Source organism: Neomonachus schauinslandi, chromosome 5, assembly GCF_002201575.2.
Source record: "Neomonachus schauinslandi chromosome 5, ASM220157v2, whole genome shotgun sequence".
NCBI classification, from domain to species: domain Eukaryota; kingdom Metazoa; phylum Chordata; class Mammalia; order Carnivora; family Phocidae; genus Neomonachus; species Neomonachus schauinslandi.
In genome coordinates, this window is record NC_058407.1 from 96,897,511 (window position 1) to 96,921,070 (window position 23,560).

The 23,560-nt window shown below is 51.2% G+C and overlaps 1 protein-coding gene across 1 annotated transcript in view; it reads left to right on the forward strand.

The window, feature by feature from the left end:
- VWF (von Willebrand factor) overlaps nt 1–23,560 on the forward strand; it is a 124,228-nt gene that overhangs the window by 44,268 nt on the left and 56,400 nt on the right. Inside the window, exons 11-18 of the mRNA XM_044915225.1 lie at nt 376–512; nt 1,004–1,142; nt 2,209–2,309; nt 5,890–6,085; nt 6,758–6,973; nt 10,684–10,924; nt 16,981–17,075; nt 20,897–21,057. Of these exons, the coding sequence (XP_044771160.1) occupies nt 376–512; nt 1,004–1,142; nt 2,209–2,309; nt 5,890–6,085; nt 6,758–6,973; nt 10,684–10,924; nt 16,981–17,075; nt 20,897–21,057 (1,286 nt within the window). The remainder of the gene's footprint in view (nt 1–375; nt 513–1,003; nt 1,143–2,208; nt 2,310–5,889; nt 6,086–6,757; nt 6,974–10,683; nt 10,925–16,980; nt 17,076–20,896; nt 21,058–23,560) is intronic.

Here is a 23,560-nt window from a genome sequence, read left to right on the forward strand (position 1 = left end):
GACCAAGTGGCGCCTGACCCCAGCAGAGCCAGAACCTGTGGGGTGGCTGTGGGGAAGGACAGGGAGCCACAGTGAACCGAGAGCTCAAGCTGCAGGCTCCAGGCTGGGCTCCACCCCTGAGTGCGCATGGCTCTGTCACTGCCCTTGGTTTTCTCTTCCATAAAGTGAGGCATTGAACTAAAGATCCAGCTCTGACCTCTCACGTTTGAGGACTGGCACCTGAGTTCAAGTCCTCCCGTAAAACTCGTTTTTAGACCGGTGTGGGGAAAGAACGTCTGTGGAGTTCCACGAGAGGGGCCCAGTTTGCCCCCCTCCCCCTCTGCCAGGGGGCTTCCCCTTCTCCTGTTCTCACCGCCTCCCTCTGCATCCCTCCAGGGGAGTGTCTTATCACAGGACAATCCCACTTCAAGAGCTTTGACAACAGGTACTTCACCTTCAGTGGGGTCTGCCAGTACCTGCTGGCCCAGGACTGCCAGGACCACACCTTCTCTATTGTCATCGAGACTGTGCAGGTGAGCTGGCCTGCTGCCCATCAGGAGGCGGTGATGGGCGGGGAGTGGGGGGGGGTGGGGGGGCGCAAGGTGGTCCCGTCTGAGCTGCTGTGGTACATGCTATCCCTCTTTTCTCCAGAGACTGGAGCCAGGAGGGGAAATCTAGAGGGCACACGGCTCCTCCTGAGGGCTGGAGTCCCAGATTTGCTTTGGAACCATAGGCCCAAGCAACAGGAAGACAGCCAGAGGCCTAGAGTTCTTTATAAAGACAAGAGGAGGATGGGAAAGGGTGTGGCGAGCTGAGCAGCGGTGAGCGCTGGGCTCAGGGCCTTGTCCCGGCACACCTCCAGGGGGCCTACTCACAGAGACCATTCTGTGAGAATGGAATTGTTTCCCCTCAGCAGGCCAGAAGCTGCCTGGGGTTGTGCTCTTTCCCTGAGTAAATGGGTCCCAGGCTGGGGCACCGTGTGGGGGGTTTGTGGTGACGTCACTCTGTGTGGCCCTCTTGGCAGTGTGCTGATGACCCGGATGCTGTCTGCACCCGCTCAGTCACTGTCCTCCTGCCCCGACTGCACAACAGCCTTGTGAAGTTGAAGCACGGGGGAGGCGTGTCCATGGACGGCCAGGATGTCCAGATCCCTCTCCTGCAAGGTGTGTTCTGTGCTCCACCAGGCCTGGGGCTGGTCCCACTCACCCCTCAGCCCTGCTGCCTGCTCACCTCTTCTGTGAGGAGAGCTATCACTGGAGGGGTGGGTATCTTCAGCATGCATCCTTGCAAGAAAGGAAGGCTTCCTGGAGGAGGAGGAGAAGGAGGAGAGAGGGGGAGGAGGAGAAGGAGGAGTGGAGGAAGCTGTCTGGAGATAGGGAGCTGCTCCAGGCCAGGGAGAGAGTGTAGACGGGGAACAGGACCAAGATTTTCACTTGGTTTGGCCAAAGGGATGAGTTGAGGGTTGGGCACAGTGGTTCTGGTTCTGCTTTGAGATGGGAAAGGAGCAGAGACTGACTCGGAGAAATTAGGGGGTGGCTGGTGATGGGTCTGACCAGAGGATGTCATGGGGCAAAGCCAGGGGACCCAGTGACCTGTGGGAAACACTAACCTATCCAGGGACTTTGCCAGGTGGCACCACACCCTTTTGGGGGCATAATCGCCACCTTCACTCTCCCTCTTCTTGTGCATGACTTCTGTGGACCCTGTGGCCCATTATCCTGGCATTGCGCACAGCCTGTCCACGTGTGTTTAATGCTGTGTGTCTCCCTGTGAGATCCCTTCCTCCAGGGTAAGAGGTATGTCTCCCACCTCGTCTCCAGGGAGAACTGCTGAATGCAGCTCTGCACACAGCATCACACAGCCTACGAGTGGTGTGCAAGGGCAGAAGCGCCTGGGGGAAGGCTCCGAGTCCGGGATTCAATGGGAGGTCGAGCTGCCTCCGCCGAGGATGCGGGAGCCTCTGCCGCCCTCTTGTGGCAGTAGAGTGAATGGCAGGCTACAGCCGGGATACTGGGGCACCTATTTGTACAAGGCCCATCCTGCTTAATCTTCCTCCTGAGACCCCCTTCAACCTCATGGACGTCCCCATTTGTCCCCAGCTCCTTGATGTCATTGTTACAGTCCTTTGTGAGATACTCCATATCTTTCCACTATACATCTGCCTCTCACTACCCTGCCCTCTCCCCATCTTGTGCTGAAGGGCTAAATCCTGTCCCTGCTCGGTTCCAGGTGACCTCCGCATCCAGCACACCGTGATGGCCTCCGTGCGCCTCAGCTACGGGGAGGACCTGCAGATGGACTGGGATGGCCGTGGGAGGCTGCTGGTGATGGTAGGTGCCCTCCCGGCCACTGCCGCCTTGCAGCCTGGACCTTACAAAGTACCTCTTGTGCTCTGGCAGAGTGGCTTTCTGTGGTGGGAGAAGAATTCCTCTCTCCCCGGGCCCTACGCCCCCAGAGGGAGGAACAGGCCTCTCTTGTTTATGAGAGACTGGTGTTGTCTGGACGCCCCTTGTTTGCCCTGGGGGTTCTCACTTCTGGGGCTCTGGCACCCCAGGGGCCCCCAGACTGGGTGGGTTCCCCAGGGGCTAGGAGATAGCATTTTGTGGCCCAGCTTCCTGGCTGTGGCAAAGCCTGGGGGCAGGGGGCGTCTCCCGGGGGGTGCCCACAGTGGGCAGCAAGGGAAGAACCAGTCTGGAAGTGGCAGCTGAGACCCTGAGTTGTGCACCCCAGGGGTGCAGACCGTCCTGCCCCTGAAGGGTTGCACTGGGAACCGCCAGATCTCTCACCCCTTCCCTGGGCCTTTGCAATCTTTGCAATCTTGGGGGGCCACTCCCTCTTGGTCTCTGTGGCCCCAGGGGCACATTTGGGTACCAATCCATATATGTCACAGAGCTTCCTTATACATTGTGTCCCCTGAAAATTTCCCAAAGCAGGTGGGCAGGGTGGTTTTCACTGCCTTTTTATGAATGGAGCGACTCAGGCTCAGGTGAGCGGGGAGAGGTGCCCAGCACCGAACACACGGCTGGTGGCAGAGCTGGTCAGCGCTCTGGGCAGTGTCTTTCCTGCTAGATGAGTGCTTCTCATTTTTGGGTCTTCAGATGCCTTTGTACTCTTACAAATTACTGAAGACCCCAAGATTTTTTACAAAGGTTATATCTGTCAATATTTACCACATTAGAAATTAAATCCGAGACTTAAAATATGTATTTACGAATTCACTTAAAAATAACAATAATCATATATTGCACACCTGAAACCAATATAATAATGTATGTTATTGACATTTCAATTAAAAAATGCCAAACAAAAAATAACAATAATAAACCCACTCCATGTTAATATAAACAATATTTTTTTTGGAAAATAATCATGTTTTCCAAAACAAAAATAAGTAGTGAGAATACCATTGTTTTACATTTCTGCCAATTTCTTTAATGGATGGCTTAATAGAAGACAGCTGGAGTCTCAAATCTACTTCTGCATTCAATCTTTTGCAGCATTATGTGTCATGTAGCCTCTGGAAAATTCCACTGCACACTTGTAAGAGAATGAGAGGGAAAAAGCCAAATAACGTCTTTGTATGATTAGGAAAATAGTTTTGGCCTCGTGGACACCTTGAAAGGGCCTCAGGGATCCTTCACTCCCCACCCCAATGGATCCCCAAGACCACACTTGGAGAACTGCTGCCCTAGATCATTCCTCAGACCCCTGGAGCATCCCCTCTGATGCCACAGGGTCCTGTGTGCTATAGGCCCCTTGGTATAATCCTGTCATGGGCATCTGGGCATTCCTGATGAGATCTTGGTTTCCTCTGTCCTCATGACACCATATTCTTTCCCTTGTCTTGGAGTCCTAGAGGAAGTTCCATATTAGTGACTTTCTTTTCTAAAAAATAAACCTTATGACCACAGAACATAGAGCAGAAAGATCTTGGAGAGCATCTTGTCAGCCTCTCATTTGCAATTAGAAATAAAATCCCTTTCTGGAGCCAGAAAGAACTCACCCTGGGTCTCGTGGTCATTGGGTTACAGAGCGAGGATCAGAGAACACAAGTCTCCTGACCCCCTCACCTTCTGTGCCCTGGTCTTCAGGGAGGGTGCCCCCCTACCCTACCATCAGCCATCCCACCTTCTCCATAACCTCCCACATCCCAGAAAGGGTGCTCTTGATCTGAGGGCCGAGCCTACGCTTGAGTCAAGCCAAGGGGACTGAGGGGACTGAGGTAGCTACCGTCTTAGTGGGGGATGGTGGGACAGGAGGCCCCAGGCGTGACCAGAGGGACTTTGGGGGGGCATGAGGGCACTCATGGTCTGGGAATGAGGGGGGAGGAGAGGGTGCTGCGGCATGGGTGGTGGAGTGAAGACATCACCGATTTCGCCGCTCAGCTCAGGCCCAGCCTTGACTGCTGGCATTATGTTTCAGCCTGCATCCTCAGGAGAACCTCATTCATTCATGAACTCACTCATTTGTTCAATCATTGACACAACACGCATCTAGTGAGTGTGCACAGTCACCATTCGAGAGGCCGAGGTTGCAACAGTGAAACAAAACAGACGAGAATCCCTGCCCCGCTTAGTTTATGTTCCACTCGGGGGAGACAGAGAAGAAACCCAACCAAGCAGTAAATTATATCATATATTAGAAGGTGATAAATCCTTGAGGAGTTAAATAAAGCAGTGAGAGGGACAAGAAGTGTCAGGGTCAGAGGATTTACATTTTAAATAGGGAGGGCAGGGAAGGCCTGGGTGTTTAGTATGGCAACACTTGAAATTTGTAAAGCAAACAAGGAACCATCCCTCCGTTCTCTTTCTTTTAATGGTATTTCCTTGGGTACCTTTTATTTGGGTCCGGACCCTTCCACTACATTGTTCACCCTGCATCCTGTGAAGTCATAGCTGGAAGCTGGAAGGGGCTCCTAGAGATGATCATATGGGGCCCAGTCCTACCGCATGATGGTTTCAAACCAGGGAGGCCATCCAACCATGTTAGTTACACGCAGAGCAGGAGTCAGGACTCTGGGGTCCCAGCCCCGGCTCTGTCTTTGGGTCAGGGCCCTCTTAATAGAAACCAGTGGATGCCCCCAGTTGTAAAGTGTGAAAGGCAAGTTTGACTCACCAAGGTGTCCATGAGTGTGCACTTTGGGTTCAGAAGGCTGGAGAACAAACCATTTGCTGGTGGCCTAGAGTTTGGCCTCCAGCACCGTCCTGGTCACCCATAGGAGACTGCCCCAGAGTCCTTGCTGACCCGAACTCCTCTGATCGCACCCCCTAGAGTCCTCCTGGGCTCATGGCCTTTTCTCTCCAGTGACACCCAGTGGCTGAGTCGAATTCAGATGGGTGGATGGAACGGAGCATGCTGGACGGGGACTCCACCTGGCTACTGGTCCCAGCCCTGTGACCTTAAGCCAGTCACTTTCCCTCTCTGGGACGCAGTCTCTCCATCTTTTTTTTTTTTTTTTTAAAGAATTTATTTATTTGTTTGACAGAGAGACATAGCGAGAGAGGGAACACAAGCAGGGGGAGTGGGAGAGGAAGCAGGCTTCCTTCTGAGCAGGGAACCTGATGTGGGACTCAATCCCAGGACCCTGGGATCATGACCTGAGCTGAAGGCAGATGCTTAACGACTGAGCCACCCAGGCGCCCCTCTTTAAATGGCTAGATGATCTCTAAAGTCCCTTCTGGCACGACTGCTCTCTGACTCTAATGATTTAAGAGCCGGGATGTTGCTGGTGGTTAAGCTTACACCGCATTTAGCGCGCCGCCCCAGCCTCGGGCTTTTGCTGCAGTTTATTAAATTCGTATTTATTTTTGACCCGGGGAGCTTTTTTTGATGAAAACCATCTCATTAGCGACAGGCAGCTGTGGCTGCTTCGGCGGCCGCCGCTCCAAGGGGGTCTGCGTCTCCCCGCAGCTGTCCCCAGTCTACGCGGGGAAGACGTGCGGCCTGTGCGGGAATTTCAACGGCAACAGGGGAGACGACTTCATCACGCCCGCAGGCCTGGTGGAGCCCCTGGTGGAGGACTTCGGGAATGCCTGGAAGCTGCACGGGGACTGTGAAGACCTGCAGAAGCAGCACAGCGATCCGTGCAGCCTCAACCCGCGCCTGAGTATGCAAGCCCGGTGGGGTGGGGGCAAGGTGGACCTCGCAGAGCCCAGAGGTCGCCTGGCTTCCAGTGCCTTCCATGGCACGGTGCACCCACTTTGGGGGGACAGGAGCATTTTGCTTTTACCATCAGCATTTGATTATCTGCATCTGGGTCATTTATTCTTCCAAGTACCTTGACGGTGCATCCACCCCCCCCCGCCCCCCGCCGTGGGCCGAACCCTGGGAAAGAAGAGAATGGTCCATGTTTCCTGTCCCTGGACTTTCTCAGTCTGTTGGCGCAGCAGCCACACAGACCCAGAATTAAATTATCGGGAGATAAATGCACTGGGATGGCCATTTGCAGCTTTATCTGTGGCAACATTTCAGGCCTGCATGAATTTCCCCCTTACCCAACCCATCCTGGAACTCTTTCTCCCTCTGTCAGTGGGCGTGCTCTGGAAATGCAGTTGGTTATGTATTATAGCCAAACGTAATTAGGAAAGTTTATTGGCTGCAGAAGAAAAATCACAGTGATTTCCTGAGGCACGGGAGGTTGTTTTGCAGGGAGTGCTGCCCAGCGAGGAGCTGGTGGGCGATCTCAGAGCGGGAGGGGTCCTGGCCCTCTGGGGGCGGGGCGCCGACGGCGGGGGCGGGGCCCGGGCCAAGCCGTGCGCGGCTCTCTCTCCCGCCACAGCCAGGTTTGCGGAGGAGGCGTGCGCCCTGCTGACGTCCTCCAAGTTCGAGGCCTGCCACCGCGCCGTGGGCCCTTTGCCCTACGTGCAGAACTGCCGCTACGACGTCTGCTCCTGCTCCGACGGCAGAGACTGCCTTTGCAGCGCCGTGGCCAACTACGCCGCCGCCTGTGCCCGGAGAGGCGTGCACATCGGGTGGCGGGAGCCCGGCTTCTGTGGTGGGTGCCCTCCCTGCCCGTCAGTCCCCACACAGCCCAGCCGAGCCCTCCTCGGGTGCCCCGCGCACGGCTCGTCCTTTTCTAAGCACTGTCTCTTCATTACTGCATTCAGAACCCGGCCCAAGCGCATTTGGCAAGCCTGGGTCGTAAAAACTCTTCGTTTGCAGCCGCTTTCGCCTTCCATGTCCAGCAAGACACGGTGGTGGGGACTGGCTCTCCCACAGGACAGTGTGATTACTGTGGCCTGTTCTAGGAGCGCGAGGTGCATCCCCCCTACCTCGAGGTCCAGAACCTGGGAGTCCTTGCCAAGCAGAAATTTCCGGTGGCTGCTGCCACCTAGTGTTCAATACATGTATGGCCAGGTTGAGGAGTAGAGTGGGTGCACAGATCCCAGGGGACATTATCTGCACCCCAGAGGGTCTCATGAAGGCAGTGGGGGGCGGGGGGAATGCACGTACCAATCCTTCCTTATAACTCCAGGCAAACCATCAGTGGACTCCTGGCCCAAATCTCTGATAAAGTTGTGTAAAGTTGAATGACATCATTGTCCCCAGCTGACTTTGGAGTCTCACTCTGCCATGTTAGATTTCTGCCACCAGAGCTGGTATCTGCTCCACATTCTGGTCCCTTGAGCGGCTAGATTGTGTTCACTTTGTTGTTGGTGGTGCTGCTCTGGGAACACGTGCTGGGTGGCCCAGCAGGGTCAGGCAATGCCAGCGGTGTAGAGCCAGAACCTTCTTCCATTTTTAACTGCTTCCCTACTAGGTGACTGTCACACTGAATAAAAGGACACTTAGATTAAGGCAGGGGCAACCAAGGAAGGCTTTCTGGAGGTGGTGTACTTGACCAGGCTTTAAAAAGGCACCATCTTGGCAGAAAAGAGCTGTTCCACGGTGGGATAGTAGTAGTGATGCGTGGAGATGAGGGGGGATAGTCTGAGAGGATGAGGTGTCATGAATATTCTGATTTTTAGGGTGAAGTGGATGTGCTTGGAGATAAAAATGTCCATGGTCTTGGCAGAAGCAGGAAAATAGGAGCTATGAGAAATGGAAGGTCCTACATCATATCATGTATTTGAAGAAAAGCTTAGGTAGGGGGCTCTAGAATGTCTAGAAGTGTTGGGGCCTAATGAGCGCCAACTCATGTTTGGAGTCTAAGCAAGGTCATAAAAAGAGGAGCAGAGGCAGAAGTGAGGACCAAAGGAACCATGTGTATGCAGGCATGTGCTTGTGCCTCCCTGACCCTCTGGGCTCAGGACGCCACAGAGTCGTGGCCAGCAGCTGGAGGAGCGGAGTCTGAGGCCTCCCTGGAACGGGCCTGTGACTTCCCTGCTCTGCGGCCTTGAACTCTTCATCTCGCCCTCCACACCGTAGTTTCCTCATTGGGGCTTGCTGTTTAGAAACTGGGCAGAGTAATGAGGAGTAATGAGGAGTAAATGGCATGCTGTTCGTGAATACGGTTGTCTGCCATATCATGGTTTGGTTGTCCACCAACATTAGAAATTCTGTATTACCAGTGTGCTACAGCATCTGAAGGATTTCCTAATTTAGGACGTTGTCCCAGATGCTGAGGGCTTACTGACATATTCTGTAATCTCGAAAGAGCCACCATCCTTCACCTTCATGGAGAACAGAACAGGAGGGAACAGGCTGAGATGTGGTTAGGGAGGCATAAAATGTGGGGGTAGGGGGTGGGAAGGAGTTTTCTGTATCTATGGGCTTATGTGGAGGTGAACCAGAGAAAAGGTTGGCCAGAGGGCCCTGGAGGCCTGAACCTAAGGAGGATGGGCATTTTCCTCCTGAAAAACGAACAGAGCTCCCTAAACCACGAACTTCATCCTTAAGAAGAGCCCACACCAACTGGGGACGCTCAGGGAGCAAGGACTGATCACGTAGCTACTCTGTGGGATGCTGGGAGGAGCTCTGGGAGAAGCACACACATTTCTGTTTGTCTTGTGACTTGACACGAGCATGGGCTCCTTGCAGGCAGGGACCAAGTCTGACCATTTCTGCATCCGTGAGCCTCGCACAGCCCCTGGTACACAGTGGGTGCACAGTAAAGGTCTGTTAAGCTGAGGTATGCATTGCTTCTTCTGGGGAGGAAGGCCAAAGGAGAAATTTCACAGGGCTCTAAGCCAGCTCCGGGGACAGTCTGTCAGAGGAAACAAGCTCTCAGCTCCAACTGCTCCTTAATGGGCGAAATGTGACCTTATTGTCAGAGGTTCGATGGATTGAAAGCAAGTTGCATTCTTACGACCCAACACGCACCATCTTAACCCACCCACCGTGCTCTAAATATTCATCCACAGACCCAGCCTCTCCACTAGTTCAGAGAAAAATCCATGTCTAATATGGCGACAGAGCCCCCTCCCTTCTCAGCTACCCTCAAACACCAAACCCTGAGCGGTTGCAGGAAGCGGAGGCTGCAGGGGCTCCCCAGATGCTCCCATCCCCGTGTCCAGGGTCTGTAGCCTGGTCTTCCTTTTACAGCTTCCGTGACACATGCTGCCTGTGGGTTCCTACTGTAGAAATGGATTCTAAGAGAGAGGAAAGGATTCCAGTGGTCTCAGGAGGAGTGTCCTCAGAGTGAGGCTCTCATTTCCTGGACACAGCAGTTGAGCAATGGGAATGGGCATTTTCCCGCACCCTGCAGTAAAGAATTTCACCACTGGGGTGCTCCCGGGAGTACACGTGTTGGCCAGAACCCAGGAGTGCCAGGGCTCCTTAGGCCTAGGCCTTTCTCTGGAATGTCCCTCCCTTCTGGAGCCTGCAGAGCCCGGGCTGTGTTTCCCCAGTCATCGTAGTGATAAAGTAGCAGTAACCATGTACCAAGGACCTTGTTAGCTCACTCAGCCTTCACCACAAGCCAGGTGGGTATGAGTCTCTTCCAGCTAGGAAACTGCTCAAGGTCATGCAGTAACTAATAGCAGAACTGGGGCTCAGACCCAGGAATTTGGGAAACAGAGCCCATCTATTTCCCTGGGTTGCTGCTTGGCCCCACGTCCTCTTGGATCTTGGACGCTATTCTATCTCTCTGTGGGAGGCCAGGGAGAGTGAGGGCAGTGGGGAGGCATGCGGCCTGCTTTGCTGGGGCGGGTTCAAGAGCGGCCCTGCTCTTTGTGGCTGTCTTCCAAAGCATGGCTCCTTAGGGGCAGTTTCCCTTTTAGAGCATAATGGTGAAGAGCATGAGCTTTTGGGTCAGGGAGAACTGGGTTCAAATCCTGCCTCTGCTTCTGCCTGGGAGGCATGATCTTGACAAGTCACTCAGCTTACATTGAGTTTTCTTCCCTGGAGGAAGGGGGCCATGAGATCTAGCTCAATGAGAGGCGTAAAAGGCATAAAAGCTGTGTGAAGAGCAGGGTAGGTCAGCATCCGGGGAGAAATGCCCTTGCCTGCCGCTCTCAGTTCTTCTTAATATTCACAGTATCAACATCCCCCCGATTTCTATACGTCCCAGGCTTCAAGGATTCAGAGACTGCTAAGGCTGGAGCCCTCGGGTTCAGCAGAGGGGAAACCGTGTTATTATCAGAGACATTTGCCAGCCTGAAAATGTGGTTTTGCTCAGAGTGGGAAAGGAAGGTGGTGACCGTATAGATATAATTGGGGTCCCAGCTGCAAGGGGTGGCACCCCAAGTCCCAGAACCCCAGTCCTTGGCATCTGCATGTTTCCATGCTTCCACTGAGGCCTTCCTCCCCTCCCCTCTCTCCCAGCGCTGAGCTGCCCACAGGGCCAGGTGTACCTGCAGTGTGGGACCCCCTGCAACATGACCTGCCGCTCCCTTTCTTACCCGGATGAGGACTGCGACGAGGTCTGCTTGGAAGGCTGCTTCTGCCCCCCAGGGCTGTACCTGGATGAGAGAGGAGACTGTGTGCCCAAGGCCCAGTGCCCCTGCTACTATGATGGCGAGATCTTTCAGCCCGAAGACATCTTCTCGAACCATCACACCATGTGGTAAGTGTGAGCAGCGGGACTGTGGACCCCAGGAGTGGCAGAGCTCGGAAGGGAAATGGTCCTCCAGGTCCTTCACTTCCTGAATGGGAAACTGAGGCCCAGGAAGGGAAGGGACTTGTCCAGAGTCACACAGCAAGTCAGAAGCAAAGCTGGGACTTCACCCAGCTCGGATGACTTCCTTACCTCTCGGAGACCTGGAACAGGCTGCCGGTAAGACTCCTTCGGCTTCATTGCCAACTCCCATTTACCTGCACTAGGCCTCAGTTTCCCCTTTTGAGAACAGTAAATGGAGGCTCCGTGTCCCTCCCTCCAGCCTCCTGGCAGTGTTCTCAGGCAGAGGAAAAGAGACCACGGCAGCTTTGCTATCCCGACCTGCTTTGTGCACTGCCCTGAGAAATAGCTCCCACCGCACGTGCTTCTTGCGGCCCTTTGCCGGGGGCCTCGGTCACAGTCAGTTCCAGCAGGGCCATCACGGTCACAGGAGAAACTGGTAACGCAGCGTTTGTTGGGCAAACACTTCCTTGGCATGTGCTCTGCCCTGGGTGCTGGCCTAGAGGCTGGTGATCCAAAGGTGAACAAGACACAGTGTGGGCCCCAAGGAAGCTGACAGTCTACTAGGGAGACCAATTAAAATGTCTTGATCCTGGAATATTTGTCATAAAAGGAGAGAGAATAGTGTGAGGAGCCCTAAGGCATCCATCCCCAGCTTCAGTGATGATCAGCACTTTGCCAATCTTATTTTATGTATCCCCACCTCCCCTTTTTGGCTGGGATAAAGAAAATCTCAGCTATTATGTCATTTCATCTGAAAATGTTTCAGTCTGTATTTCTAACAGATAAGCACTTAAAAAAAACCAAATGTAACCGTAATATCATTATTAAGCTAAGCATTAACAGTAATTCCTGATAACACCTAATACTCCAAACATGTTCACTTTTCCCTGACCATCTCAAAATGTCTTCTTATATATAATTGGTGTGTTCAAATCAAAGTCCAAACAAGGTCTGGACATTGCATTTGGTGTGAAGCTTTTCCTCTTCATGTAGTGAGATAAATTTGCAGCCTTTCCCAACCTCTTGTGCCCAAAGTGTGTTGTTCACACTTAGAGTACAACAGTGGTTGTCACTGGACTTGGATTTCAGCACAGTGTATTCTATCTCCCGTCTGGACTGTGACCTCCCAAGAGTAGAGACCATATCTCAGGCCCCGATCCCCAGCACCTGACACACTTCTGGCAGAAGATAGGTACGATCAATGTTTCCTGAGATGAAAGAACTATTATGTTTGGTAGACTCGCCATTTCGTAGACATAAAAAAATCTCTACTCATTCAGAAAAGGGCAGTTTGCTTCCAACTGGAGAAGACTCAGTGTAAGAGGTAGCTTTGGGTGTGGGGAGGATTCTAGCAGTGGGCGTGGGGTGGGCCCATGCCCAGGAACTAAAACACACAGAGAGTCCTCACCCATCCCCAAGGTAAGTCCTCTGTCAGAACATGTGTTGCATGAAGGGAAGAGAAGCTTGGAGGGATGTTGAGGGTCTTTGAAAGGCAGGGTGAGGACTTGAGCAGTAGGCAGTGAGGACCTCAGAGGTGTTGAACAGAGAGCAGACACCAAGCATCAAAGCATTCTGGAAGCTGCGTGAGGCATGAAGGCAGGGAGATCAGTTGTGGGAAGGAGTTGACACAGTCTGGTCAAAAGGTGCTAAGGCCCTGGGCCAATACCAGTGGTGGAAATGGAGTGAGGGGACAGACACCAGAGACCTTGGGAAGTAAACAGACTGGGGGCCTGTGCTGGGGGGATGGGGTTTGCTGAAGATGGCCCCGGGGCTCTGAACAGGAAGGGAGGACGAGAAGAGCAAGGGGTTTCCTCATTGGTAGAGGGAAGATAATGCGTTTGGTCTTGGCCCAGATGATTAAGTTACCAAGAGGGCATATTGGTGAGTGAATGGCGTCACTGGAATGATGGGTATTTGGGTGGAATGTGAGGCTGGACAAGATCTGTGTGGCGGTAGGGGGATATAGCCACGGGAGTAGCAAGGCTCGCGGAGGGCATGGGCCGAGGAGCAGGAAAGGGGACGGAGTTCAGAGCTTGGGGGGGATGTTCAGAGGGCCAGGGGAGGAGAACAAGGACCCCATGAGAGAGGCCAAAGGAAAAAGGCCAGCAGAAAGGCATAACTAGGGCAGAGCCATATTGTGGGGGGGAAGGGCACAGGGGAGTAATAACATCTGTTGGTTTGAGTGCTGGGCCTTCGCCCAGTGGTCGTTTTACTGCAGTTGTCCGGCTATGATTTTTAGGGTGTTTCTCTCTGGGACCTTAAAACAACGCTGTTAGGAGGAAGCATTGCTTTTTTAGTAAAGAATTTGAGGCTTAGAGAGATTATCGCTTTCCCAAATCATCTAGCGAGTGATAGAACCCAGGGACTCTTGAACTCTTCATGTTACATGGAGAGTAGGCTGTTGAATTTGGTGACAGAAGGTCACGGTGGCCCCCATGTTGCGGTAGCGTGGTGAGGAAAGCAGCCAGAGGGTAGGAGGCTGGGGTGACTTGGAGGGCAGCAAGTGCCCCTGGTCATTTTACCACATCGGAGGCACCAGGAAGGTGGGAGATGAGGTGCAGCAGGCCGAGTGAATAGCCCTGGCTTCAGGCTCTCTTCAGGATCTGCACATCAGTGACCGCTCCTTGATGTGGAAACCTCCTCTTCCCGGTCTGTCCTTCAGGCACCAGGGCTGAAAGCCGGTGGCCATCCTGTCTCTCCACTTCATTTAGAAAACTGGACTTCCTGGAGAGTGGGAGCCAGTGGGAACTCAGGGCCTGTTTGTGGCTCTTTATTTTTACTCTTTAGACGATATACTGCAGAGTGAGCCCCGCAGGGCACATGCTGGGGATGCCCACAACAGGTGGTAGGGAGTGCAAACACCTGTGGCTAGTGAGTGTCTTCAGGCCATTTGGTTGGTCATCAAACAGGCTTCACAGTAGAGGGCTTGCTCTCTTGCAAGCCAAGGTCTGGGACAGGAGTTGATTATAAACTTATCTGCAAGGTTTTTCTTTTCTTCTTTCTAAAAATAAAATTAAGCTTTTTAAAAAAGATTTATTTATTTGAGAGAGAGAGTGAGAGAGAGAGAGCATGAGTGGGGAGGGAGGGAGAGAGAGAAGCAGGCCTGCCGCTGAGCCCCAAAAGTAAGCTTTTGGGTCACATCTAAATGACAGACCGTGACATTTGGGGGAGGATATCTTTAAATCAGGTGTTAGTTAAAAACCAGAAGGCACAGTTTCTGTATGTGCCCAGAGAGGGAAGGGCTGATTCTCTTGCTCATTCAATTAAAAATTGATTGAACAACATTCACATTAAAAATGTTCAAAATCATTACAGCCAGAGAAATACAAATTAAAACAATTAGTGTTACCTCATATCTATTAGAGTGGAAAATTTTGAAATCTGTATAATGGCAAGTGTTGGCAGGGCTGTGGAAAAGGGGCCTTCGATCTGCTGCTGGTGGGACATACACTTTTCAGATAACCCAGTATCTTTCCAAAACCAAAATCTGATGATGTCACACCCCTGCTTGGAATTCTTAATAGCTTCCCTTCAGGAGTCCTCAGGATAGAGACCAAATCCCTAAGATGGCCTCCCAGGTCCCATGCACTTAGACTCCTGCCTACCTCTCCCCTCTCCAGCCCCCCGCCTCCTTTAATCTGGAAAGTGCCTTGCTCCTTTCAAGTGCAAGGTCAGTTGCCCCCAGGAGAGCAGTTGGCACAGTTTATGCAAATTAGATATCCACACTTGATAGTCCCACAGTTCCATTCTTGGGCATATATACTAAAGAAATCCTCACATGGGCTCTTAAGAGCACGTGTATGAAGATGTTAATCACAGCTTTGTTTGCGGTGGCAAGGAGCAGGTGATAATCTCTGTCCATCCCTGGGAGGGTACGTCCTTAAAATGTAGTGGATGCACACTGTAGACGGTTGTGCAACCTCGGAAGGCTCCTGGCAAGTAGGTATGTATTAGCAGGATTGAATCTTTTTTTTTTTTTTTTCTTAAGAGAGAGAGAGAGCAGGGGAAGGGCAGAGGAAGAGAGATAATCTTAAGCAGGCTCCACGCTCAGTGCAGAGCCTGACACGGAGCTTGATCTCATGACCCTGAGAGCATGACCTGAGCCGAAATCAAGAGTCAGATGTTTAACCAACGGAGCCACCCAGGTGCCCCGGCAGGGTTGAATCTTAAACACATGTGCTAAAGAAAACAGCCAAACAGTGTGATATATAAGATAATACTGCTTACATAAATTAAACTATATGCATGCAAAATAAACACATATTTTATAAGAATATACTCGGGCAGATATACATTGAACAGAATAAGATTGCATTCGTTTTCTTTATTTATTGCTGCATGAAACAATTAACTCCAAATGTAGCAGCTTAAAGCAACGAACGTGTATAATCTCACCCAGTTTCTAAGGGTCAGGACTCTGGGAGCAGCTTGGTTGGGCGGCTTGGCTCGAGTTGGCGCATAAGGCTGGAGTCGTCTGGAGACTTGACTGGCGCTGGAGGGCCCATTCCCAGCTCATTCGCACAGCTTTTGCCCTGTGGACCTCTCCACCGGGCGGCTCGTGAACTAGTTTCTCCAGAGTGAGTAATCCAAGAGAGAGCACCAAGACAGAAACTGCAGTCTTTCATCCCCTAATCTTAGGCGACATGTGGTATGTCACTGTTGCCACGTCCTGTTGGTCACATCGACCAACCTTGGTGCAACGGAGATGACACAGAGTGTGAACACCAGGATGTGGGGATCACTGGGGGCCATTTAGGAGACCAGATATCATAAAAATAGCTGTGCATGTGAGGGGAGGGGATTGGGATTGGAGGAGAGGAAGAAAATAATATAAAAAATATATTGAATACTTTATGCAAAGCCTATGCCAGCTGCTGAGGAGATAATGGGCAAGACCAGTCATGGCTTCTACCCTCTTAGATCTTATAGTCCAGTGACAGAGAGAGAGATGTTAGCCAAATAATAACTCCAATACATGCAAAGGCACAAGGATGGGAGGAACAGAAGTGCGTGGTCTACGAACGCTTGACATGGGCTAGAGGAAGGGTAAGCAGGGGTCTGAGGGCATGGGGCCTGGGAGGTCATCTTAGGGATTTGGTCTCTATCCTCAGGCTTCCTGAGTAGAATCTACTAAAGGAATCTGAGCAGGGATGTGATGTAATCAGCTTTAGGTTTTGGAAAGATACTCGGGCTGCCAAGAGAAGTGTGTTTTGGAGAGAGGCAAGCATAGATGCAGGGACATCCATCAGGATGTTTTTGCCTTGTCCAGGTGAGAGGTGGCAGTGGCTCAAGAAGTGGGTATGAGTGCCGGAGATATTTTGGAGACAAGTCCAAGGGCTGGGTGATGGCCAGACACGGGGGTGGGAATAAGGCAGTGTTAGGGCTGACCCCTCATTTGCTGGTTTGTGACACTGGATGGATGGTGGTATCATTCAATGAATCGGAGCCCTGGAGGAGGACTGGTTTTGGTGCAGGGGATCATGAGGTCAGTTGTGGACATACTGGGTTTGAAGTCTTTGAGACACCAAGATGGCGATCATGTAAGTGCTTGCATGTATGGATCTCAGGTTCAAGGGGGAGACCCCAGCTGCTGATGTGAATGTGCGAGTCATCTCTGTCATAGAAGCTGAGGGTGTGGATGACCGCACAGGGTGAGAAGAGAGAGCTGAGGGAGGAGCCAGCAGGGGGTGGTGAGACTGAAGGAGCAACCGGGAAGGTAGGAGAAAACAAGGAGATTTTTTCTTTTCCTAGAAGAACAGAATAGTCACAGTGATGAATCATGTGGAAAGGGATCAAGTAAGGAAAGAACTGAAGACAGACATTCCATTAGGTTTGGTAACATGGAGGACACTGGGAGCCTCAGCAGGCTGCATTTCCGACGCGTTATGAGACTGCCCAAGTTGGAGGGGGCAGAGGGTGAGCGGGAGGCGAGGAGAAGGAGCCGGCCAGGGTTCCAGGGTCGCTGCTCTTGCAAAGCTGGCCTCTGACCTTCCCCTCTGCAGTTACTGTGAGGATGGCTTCATGCACTGCACCACGAGCGGAGCCCCAGGCAGCCTGCTGCCCAACACCGTGCTCAGCAGTCCCCTGTCTCACCGCAGTGAGTACTGCCCCCGGAAGGGCTCCCCACCTCCCCGCTGAGCTGCTCTGGCCCATGTCCATGTGCACATGCGTTCGGGCGCGTGTGGGGACTGATACAATGTTGTTTTGTGTGACTATCAGGCCTTGATGTGCCTTTGCATGTGTATATCCAAATTTTTGAGGCAAGGAGGATTTTAGGGGAAAAGATTCAGTTATCTGCAAGATGGACTCAGTGGGACTTCCGTTTTGCCCACGGTGACCTTAACCTAGTGAGCAGCTGTAAGTTGGTCGCCTTGATTGTAGTGAAGACCACCCTCCTTCCTTGGCTTCTTTTTACCCAGGGACATTCTGACAAGGATATCTATCTATCTATCTATCTATCTATCTATCTATCTATCTATCTATCTATCATCTATCGATCTATCATCTATCTAATTGATTTTTATTCATCATGATAAGTGCACTCTTTAATCCTCATCCCCTACTTCCCCCCCGGGTCCCCACCCACCTCCACTCTGGTAACCAGAGGTTTGTTCTCTAGAGTTGAGTCTGTTTCTTAGTTTCTATCTCTCTCTCTCTTCTTCCCCTTTGCTACTTTGTTTTGTTTCTTAAATTCCACATATGAATGAAATCATATGGTATTTGTCTTTCTCTGACTGATTTTGCTTAACATTATACTCTCTAGCTCCATCCATGTTGTTGCAAATGGCCAGATTTCATTCTTTTTATGACTGGATAATATTCCATTGTATATATATATATATACCACATCTTTATCCATTCATCTGTCGATGGATACTTGGGCTGCTTCCATAGGGGGGTTACTGTAAATAATGCTACAGTAAATATAGGGGTACATGCATCTTTCTGAAGTAGTGTTTTTATCTTCATTGGGTAAATACCAAGTAGTGGAATTATTGGAATTATTGGTAATTCTATTTTTAATTTTTTTGAGGCACCTCCACACTGTTTTCCAGAGTGGCTGCACCAGTTTGCATTCCCACCAACAGTGCAAGAGGGTTCCCCTTTTTCTGCATCCTCACCAACACTTGTTGTTTCTTGTGTTGTTCATTTTAGCCATTCTGACAGATGTGAGGTGATATCTCATTGTAGTTTTGATTTGCATTTCCCTGATGATGAGTGATGTTGAGCATCTTTTCATGTGTGTGTTGGCCATCTGGATGTCTTCTTTGGAGAAATGTCTGTTCATGCCTTCTGCCCATATTTTAATTAGATTATTTGTTTCTTGGGTGTTGAGTTGTGTAAGTTCTTTATATATTTTGGATACTAACCCTTCATCAGATATGTCATTTGCAAATATCTTCTCCCATTCCAGTAGGTTGCCTTTTAGTTTTGTTGATTGTTTCCTGCACTGTGCAGAAGCTTTTTATCTTGATGTAGTCCCAATAGGTCATTTTAACTTTTGTTTCTCTTGCCTCGGGAGACCTAACTAGAAAAAAGTTGCCACAGCCGATGTCAGAGAGACTACTGCCTGTGCTCTCTTCTAGAATTTTTATGGTTTCAGGTCTCACATTTAGGTCTTTAATGACAAGGACACCTGTTTAGAAAGCTTTTAAGATGGATTTGAATGCAGGGATCTTGGACCCTTTGTTCTCAGTTTGAAGGTCCTAATAGTTGTTACACTGTTTAAGGACAAGGCACAGAAGGGAGAAGGGGCTGGCCTGGCACTGGTGGGACCATATTCACGTTTATGATCAGGGAGAACTAATTGGCTTCCAGATGGAGACTTGCTTAGAAAAGACTATCCCAGTAGAGGAGGAGGGATGATTTTAGACAGATACATGGGCTATTTTCAACCTCCAGCTTGACCACCTCTCTCTGCCTTTCTCTTCCCTCAAGACCCCATCTTTCCAAGTGACCCAGGTGTGTGCTCTGTGTGTTCTCCAGTTTGCCCTGGGAGAGAAGTCAGAATGCCCCGTGTGACTGCTTGGGGAGTATCTCTCAGCCTTGAGCTGGGGCAAGATCCCAAGCACGTGGGTGGCTCAGAGGTTGAAATCAGAACTTGCAACCTTGTCTCTTTCTTTCAGGCTGCCATAGCAAAATACCGCAGACTAGGTGGTTTAAGTGTGAGAAATACAGATTTCTGTATTTCTGTATTTGCACTTCTCACAGTTGTGGAGGCTGGAAGTCCAAGGTCAAGGTGCTAGCAGGGTCCCGGTGAGGGTTGCAGACTTCTCGTGTCCTCATAGGGCAAGAGGGGCTGGGCAGCTCGGTGGGCTCTCTTCATCAGGGCATGAATCCCATCTGTGAGGGCTCTACCCTCAGGGCCCCCATCACTTCCCAAAGGGCTTGCTTCCTATCACCACTACCTTTAGGGTCAACATGTGAATTTTGAGGGGGCAGGACATTCAGTCCACAGCGGACCTGAGGGTCACTAAGTCCTTCTGTCCCCCTCTCCGACGGTTGCTTGTGTCACCACCCTCTTGGCTGTTTTCTGGCCTATAGTCCCTGGAAGATGCTTTATTTATTTATTTATGTCAGGAAGCTCCTAGAATTTTGTGCAATTTGGAAGGTCCACTTAATCTTTTAGGGTTTCAGCTTCCTAACAAAAGTTTCTGTTTAAAAGTAAGGCTGGAACTTGTCCACAGGAGATAGTAAGTGCTCTGTATAGTCAGATATAAATGCTGTGAGGTGCATCTGGGTTTTTGAAAGGAAAGTGCTGTAGCAATCCTCCTGTCATCACTTATTCAGTCATTGTTACCCACCAACTGTCAGGAAATAGGATACATCCATGTACAAAGGAGACAAAGCCCCTGCTTTCAGGGTGCCTGGGTGGCTGAGTCGGTTAAGTGTCTGCCTTCGGCTCAGGTCATGGTCTCGGAGTCCTGGGATCGAGCCCCACGTCCCCTGCTCAGCGGGGAGCCTGCTTCTCCCTCTGCCTCTGCCTCTCCTCCTGCTTGTGCTCTCTCTCTCTTTAATAAATAAATAAAGTCTTTAAAAAACCCCTGCTTTCATGGAACATATATTCTGGTATTCTAGTGGGGGTGGTGGGCAATCAACAAATAATTAAAATAAATAGTACATCAGAGGGGCGCCTGGGTGGCTCAGTCAGTTAAGTGTCTGCCTTCGGCTCGGGTCATGATCCCAGGGTCCTGGGATCGGACCCCACATGGGGCTCCCTGCTCAGCGGGAAGTCTGCTTCTCCCTCTTCCTCTGTCTCTCCCCCTGCTTGTGAACTCTTTCTCTCTTTCTCTGTCAAATAAATAAAATCTTTAAAAAAAATAGATAGGACATCAGAAGGTAGCATTAGAGGTGATCAGATGGAGGATGACAAAGCGGAGAGGGCAGGGAGGAGTGTAGAGACAGAGTGTAGCAAATTTAAACAGAAGAAATGGAGTGGCCAGTGGCTGGGCAGAGGATGACATGGAAGCAAAGTCCCCATTAAAGATTTTGTGGCTAAATTAGTTGTGACCATTTTATGAATGGTCCAGCTGGGGCCCACAAAAGTTCCTTTTTAGCACCCAAACACAGGTCCTTTAAAGCCTAGGTCTGGACATTTCCACAGTACATCCTGATTTAATGCAACCTGCTGCGGTAGGTTCAAGGGGAATGAGGAGTGGGCTGACATGGGGATGCAGAGGGCAGGAGGGATGCCTTCAACGTAGGCAAAGGTCAGGGGCTCAGATGAGTAGATGAGGCGGCCATCCAGTCTCACCGGGGGATCCTGGCTCAGGGCGAAGCCTGCTGGAGCACCTGATCCCAGGGAGTGGGCGGCTGGGTCTCTGGAAGTGAGTGGCTGCTCTGGTGGGGGGGGGGCGGGGACCAAGGACAGTGTGGACGGGAGATGCATTGACTCTTCTACTTTCTTCTACCTCCAAGGCAAAAGGAGCCTGTCTTGCCGGCCCCCCATGGTCAAGTTGGTGTGCCCCACTGATAACCTGAGAGCTGAAGGGCTCGAGTGTGCCAAAACTTGCCAGAACTATGACCTGCAGTGCATGAGCACAGGCTGCGTCTCCGGCTGCCTCTGCCCCCCGGGGATGGTAAGCCACCGGAGCCACCTGCGGGCTAAGCAGGGGGGAGGTGGCTTGGGAGCAGAGAGAGGAAGAAACAGGAGCTGAGCAAGAATGGTAATGGGGCAGAGGTGGTGATGGGGGCAGGGGTGGGGGACTTCTTCCAGTCTTCTGTGGCTGACTCAGCCACCACAGCTGGGAAGAGAGATGGTGGGAAAGTGTCTGGAGTCCATCCTGATGAAATCCGACAAAAACACCGGAACTTTGTGCACAGAGGTGCCACAGGAAGCAAAGCGAGTATTTCCAGAAAATACTTACGCGTGAAAACAGGTATTTCCCTTGGAATTTTCCCAAGGGCTGCTGCATTCCCCCTATGAAGAGGAGACAGCGCACATATATTTGCATATTATTTGCATATATGCGTAGAACTTTCTATTGCAAGAGAAGATGTTGATGTTGCTGCCACTTCACCAGCAAGGACCAGCCCCAGTCTCTTCCCCTCATCGAGTCTGGTTTTCCTCATCTGTGAAGTGAGTCACGAGGTCCTGGCCAGCTCTTAACACACAACCTGTGGCTAGCAGTTCCCGGGATGCCTTGCATCGTCCAAGGCATGCTGCGTTTCTACCACCTGGTTCTAGATGGCTGCTGGCACGGGGCCCAGGCTCCTTACCTCCCTCCCAAGCCTGCATGTGGGCCAGTTTTGTACACATGTATTACAGTCGTCCCCCTGCCCGCAGTGAAAGCTACCCACCGTCAACGAGGGTCCAGAAGCAGGTGCCTGAAGTAGCCTAAAGCTTTGTCCCAGTGTCTGCACCATTCCTTTTACTTCGCCTCATCACGAAGGCATTTTATCCTCTCACATCATCACCAGAAGGAGAAGGGTGAGCGGGTAGAGTAAGATACTTAGAGAGACCACATCCATATCCCTTTTCTTACGGTATAGTGTTATAATTGTTTTATTTTTAGTTATTGCTGTTAATCTCTTACGTGCTTGATTTACAAATTAAACTTTATCATAGGAATGGGTGTATAGGGAAAAAAACAGTATATATGGGGCTTGGTCGTATCTGTGATTTTAAGCATCTACTGGGCGTGTTGGAATGTATCCCTGTGGATGAGGGGGAGGGACGACTGCATACACAGGTTATTCTTGTCACCCTGAAGGTTGTAACTTCTGGGTTTTTCTCTTTCAAAAGCATCATGTCTTCTTGCTTTCCTTGAGTCTGATTCCCCAGTACCCAAAATGAGTAGTGTGGGGCTGGGGCAGGAGTTGTAGAGGCCAAAACGGGAGGGGGCAGGATGGCTCTCCTATATGACTGTACAGGGCGTTAGTGATGCCCAGGCCTTGGCTTGAGGGGCAGGGTCCTAGGCCATGGGAGCTGCCAATATCCTGCACAGGGAACTGGGACCCATCACTGGCGGCCCTCAGGCAGGCTGTGCGTTGGGGTGTGTGCAGGGCACGTGATTTATCTCCTTTCCCTCCAGCCCTCCTCCAAGACAGAGAGACTAGCTGTTCACTCTCCCTGGGGTCTTCCCCTTTGCCTTAGTCTCTGACAATTCTGAACTGTCTTTTCTAATGGGGGAGCTAGAGATTGGCCTGGGAGCACCCCCACCTGGAAGGTCTTGTTTGGTGCCTTTGCAGGAGGGGGCCATTCAAGGAGGCTAACTGAGGAGGACAGACTCAGAGCTGGCTAGGGGCAAGAAATAGGATGGGGGAGAGGAAGCTTCTGTATTGCTCTTTTTACCCCGAGGGCCTCTTATTTGACTGTCCCTTCACTGTACCCGGAGGAGAAATTCTCCAGACATCAGAGAAGCCTCTGGCAAGAAAAGGGGCATCACTCAGGGGATTATGTCAGCATCAGAGACTCTTAGATAAACCTTTTTTTTTTTTTTTTCCAATGAAGTAAACAGAACAGATCATCTTAGATAATAACCACAACAGCTGCATCATGGTCCCAAATCCCCAGTGGAGAGTGAGACCTCACGCATAGGATGTGGGCACACCATCAGGAGCTCCCTGGCATTCCCAAAGCGCCTGGCGTGCACTCTGAGGACAGTCTTTAGGTATCTGTCATACGACGAGATGACTCTAACCTCAACCGCAGGGGATTCTAAGCTCAAAAGGTCAGAGTGTAAGAGCTTGGGTTCTTTTCACAACTGGTTCATTAGGATGCCGATGGAGGTGCAAATCGTTGAGGCCAGATTCAGCAGAGCAGAGAAGTCCGTGATTTATGAGGTGCGCAGCGTGCAGGCTACTGCACCAGACACGTATTCCTGGCCGCAATGCAAAGACAAAGGAGCTGTTTGGGCCCGCGGTGTAGACATCCTACCCAGGGGTGTTTCTCTGTGCGGCCTGTCCCCAGGGAGAGGTGTGAGGATGTGGCACGGGACCGAGGGTTTGGGGGAAGAGGTCGGGGATTCTTCATTCTGTGTACTTGAGCAGGGGCCAGATCTAGGGGAGCAGAAAGAGCACTTGAGTAGGAACAGGGTAGGGGGCCGAGCTCTCTGTTCAGGCTTCATTCACCCTTGGGTG